Here is a 1,699-nt window from a genome sequence, read left to right on the forward strand (position 1 = left end):
GGCCCGGGGGCTAACCCCCGCGGGAGAGGGGGGGGGGGGGGGATCGGGGGCTGTACCCCCCCTGGATCTGGGCAAAGGACCACCCTGGGGGTGCTGGGGATGGAGCCTCTGGGCCCCTGGCCCTTGTGGCGTTGGGGAATGGGGACTGCAGGATCCCCCTGTGATTCCGGCTCTGCCCAAAATCCTGGGGTGGGTGAAGCCTGAACCCCCGGAGGTTTTGGGGTCTCCTTCATCGCCATCCTTCCCGCAGGGTCCCGCAGGTGAGAGGGGAGAGCAAGGAGCCCCCGGTCCCTCTGGCTTCCAGGTAAGCACACGGAATGGGGTGGCTTGGGGTGCCAGGCTTGGGGTGATGCTCGCGGGTGACCCCGAGCCCCCGTCCCCGGGGGTCTCACTGCTGCCGTGCTAATGCTGCTGCTTTCCCCTCCCAGGGCCTGCCTGGGCCACCAGGCCCCCCTGGAGAGAGCGGCAAACCCGGAGATCAGGTGAGGCCCCCGTTTTTCCCTCCTCCCCTGGCTGCAAAGGGGGGGTCAGGACCCCCAGCAGCCCCCAAGACCGACCCCTGACTCTTTTTCCCCCTGCCGCAGGGTGTTCCCGGAGAAGCTGGTGCCCCCGGTCTCGTCGGTCCCAGAGTAAGCATCACCGTCCTCCAGCTGTGGGGACAGAATGCCTCTCCCTGTCCCATGGGGGATTTTGGGGGGCTCGAGGGTGTCAGTGGAGCCTGGCCGCCCCCACCCAGGGTCATTGGCTCCCCGAGTCCCAGTGGCTCAGCTTCCGCTGCAGCCCGTCCCCTCTCCTCCCAGTACCTCCCAGTCCCTTCGGGGCAGTGTGGGATGGACGCTCTGCCCTCTGTCCCTTGGGGACATCCGTGCAAAGGGCACCGTGACCCTCACCGTGGCCCCATGGCCTCTTCCTAATGCCGTCCCCTCCCACCCCAGGGCGAACGCGGCTTCCCCGGTGAACGTGGCTCCCCCGGCGCGCAAGGGCTGCAAGGTCCCCGTGGGCTCCCTGGCACACCAGGCACCGACGGACCCAAGGTGGGTGACAAGGCAGGACCAGGGCTCAGTGCCTCTGGTGGAGCCATGAGGCTGGGGGTCTGCACATGGGGGCGTTGGGCACCCCAATAACTGCACCTTCGCTCTGCTTTAGGGTGCAACCGGACCCGCTGGCCCCAACGGCGCCCAGGGTCCCCCGGGGCTGCAGGGAATGCCTGGCGAGAGAGGAGCAGCCGGCATCGCCGGTCCCAAGGGAGATCGGGTGAGTGAGGGGTCCCGGAGGTGTCCTGAGTTGTGTAAGGTCTCAGCTCAGCTCACGCCACCTCTCTCTTGCCCTACAGGGAGATGTTGGAGAGAAGGGCCCTGAGGGAGCCCCCGGAAAGGACGGAGCACGCGTAAGTGGGATGGGGAGGCAGCGGGAGCGGGGTGGCTGGCGAGGGATGCTCGGGGCAGCCTCATCCTTATCTGTCTCTCCTCTGTAGGGTCTGACAGGTCCCATCGGTCCCCCCGGCCCTGCTGGCCCCAACGGCGAGAAGGTGAGAGCCCGGACAGCCCCTCGGCTCCTCCCGACCAAGGGAGATGCCATCCCCCTCCCCCCAACTCTCCAACCTTTCTTTCCCAGGGTGAATCCGGTCCTCCTGGTCCATCCGGTGCTGCCGGTGCCCGCGGTGCCCCCGTAAGTGCCATCCCCCACAGCCCCCCAAGGT

General features: G+C 67.9%; 1 protein-coding gene across 1 annotated transcript in view; it reads left to right on the plus strand.

Annotated features, from left to right (window-relative positions):
* LOC104126835 (collagen alpha-1(II) chain) overlaps nt 1–1,699 on the plus strand; it is a gene marked incomplete at its 5' end in the record, with an annotated part of 11,758 nt that overhangs the window by 4,824 nt on the left and 5,235 nt on the right. Inside the window, 9 exon segments of the mRNA XM_035894939.1 lie at nt 78–117; nt 240–304; nt 429–482; nt 585–629; nt 936–1,034; nt 1,147–1,254; nt 1,334–1,387; nt 1,475–1,528; nt 1,615–1,668. Of these exon segments, the coding sequence (XP_035750832.1) occupies nt 78–117; nt 240–304; nt 429–482; nt 585–629; nt 936–1,034; nt 1,147–1,254; nt 1,334–1,387; nt 1,475–1,528; nt 1,615–1,668 (573 nt within the window).

This window comes from Egretta garzetta, unplaced genomic scaffold (assembly GCF_000687185.1).
Source record: "Egretta garzetta isolate BGI_Z169 unplaced genomic scaffold, ASM68718v1 scaffold920, whole genome shotgun sequence".
Lineage (NCBI taxonomy): Eukaryota > Metazoa > Chordata > Aves > Pelecaniformes > Ardeidae > Egretta > Egretta garzetta.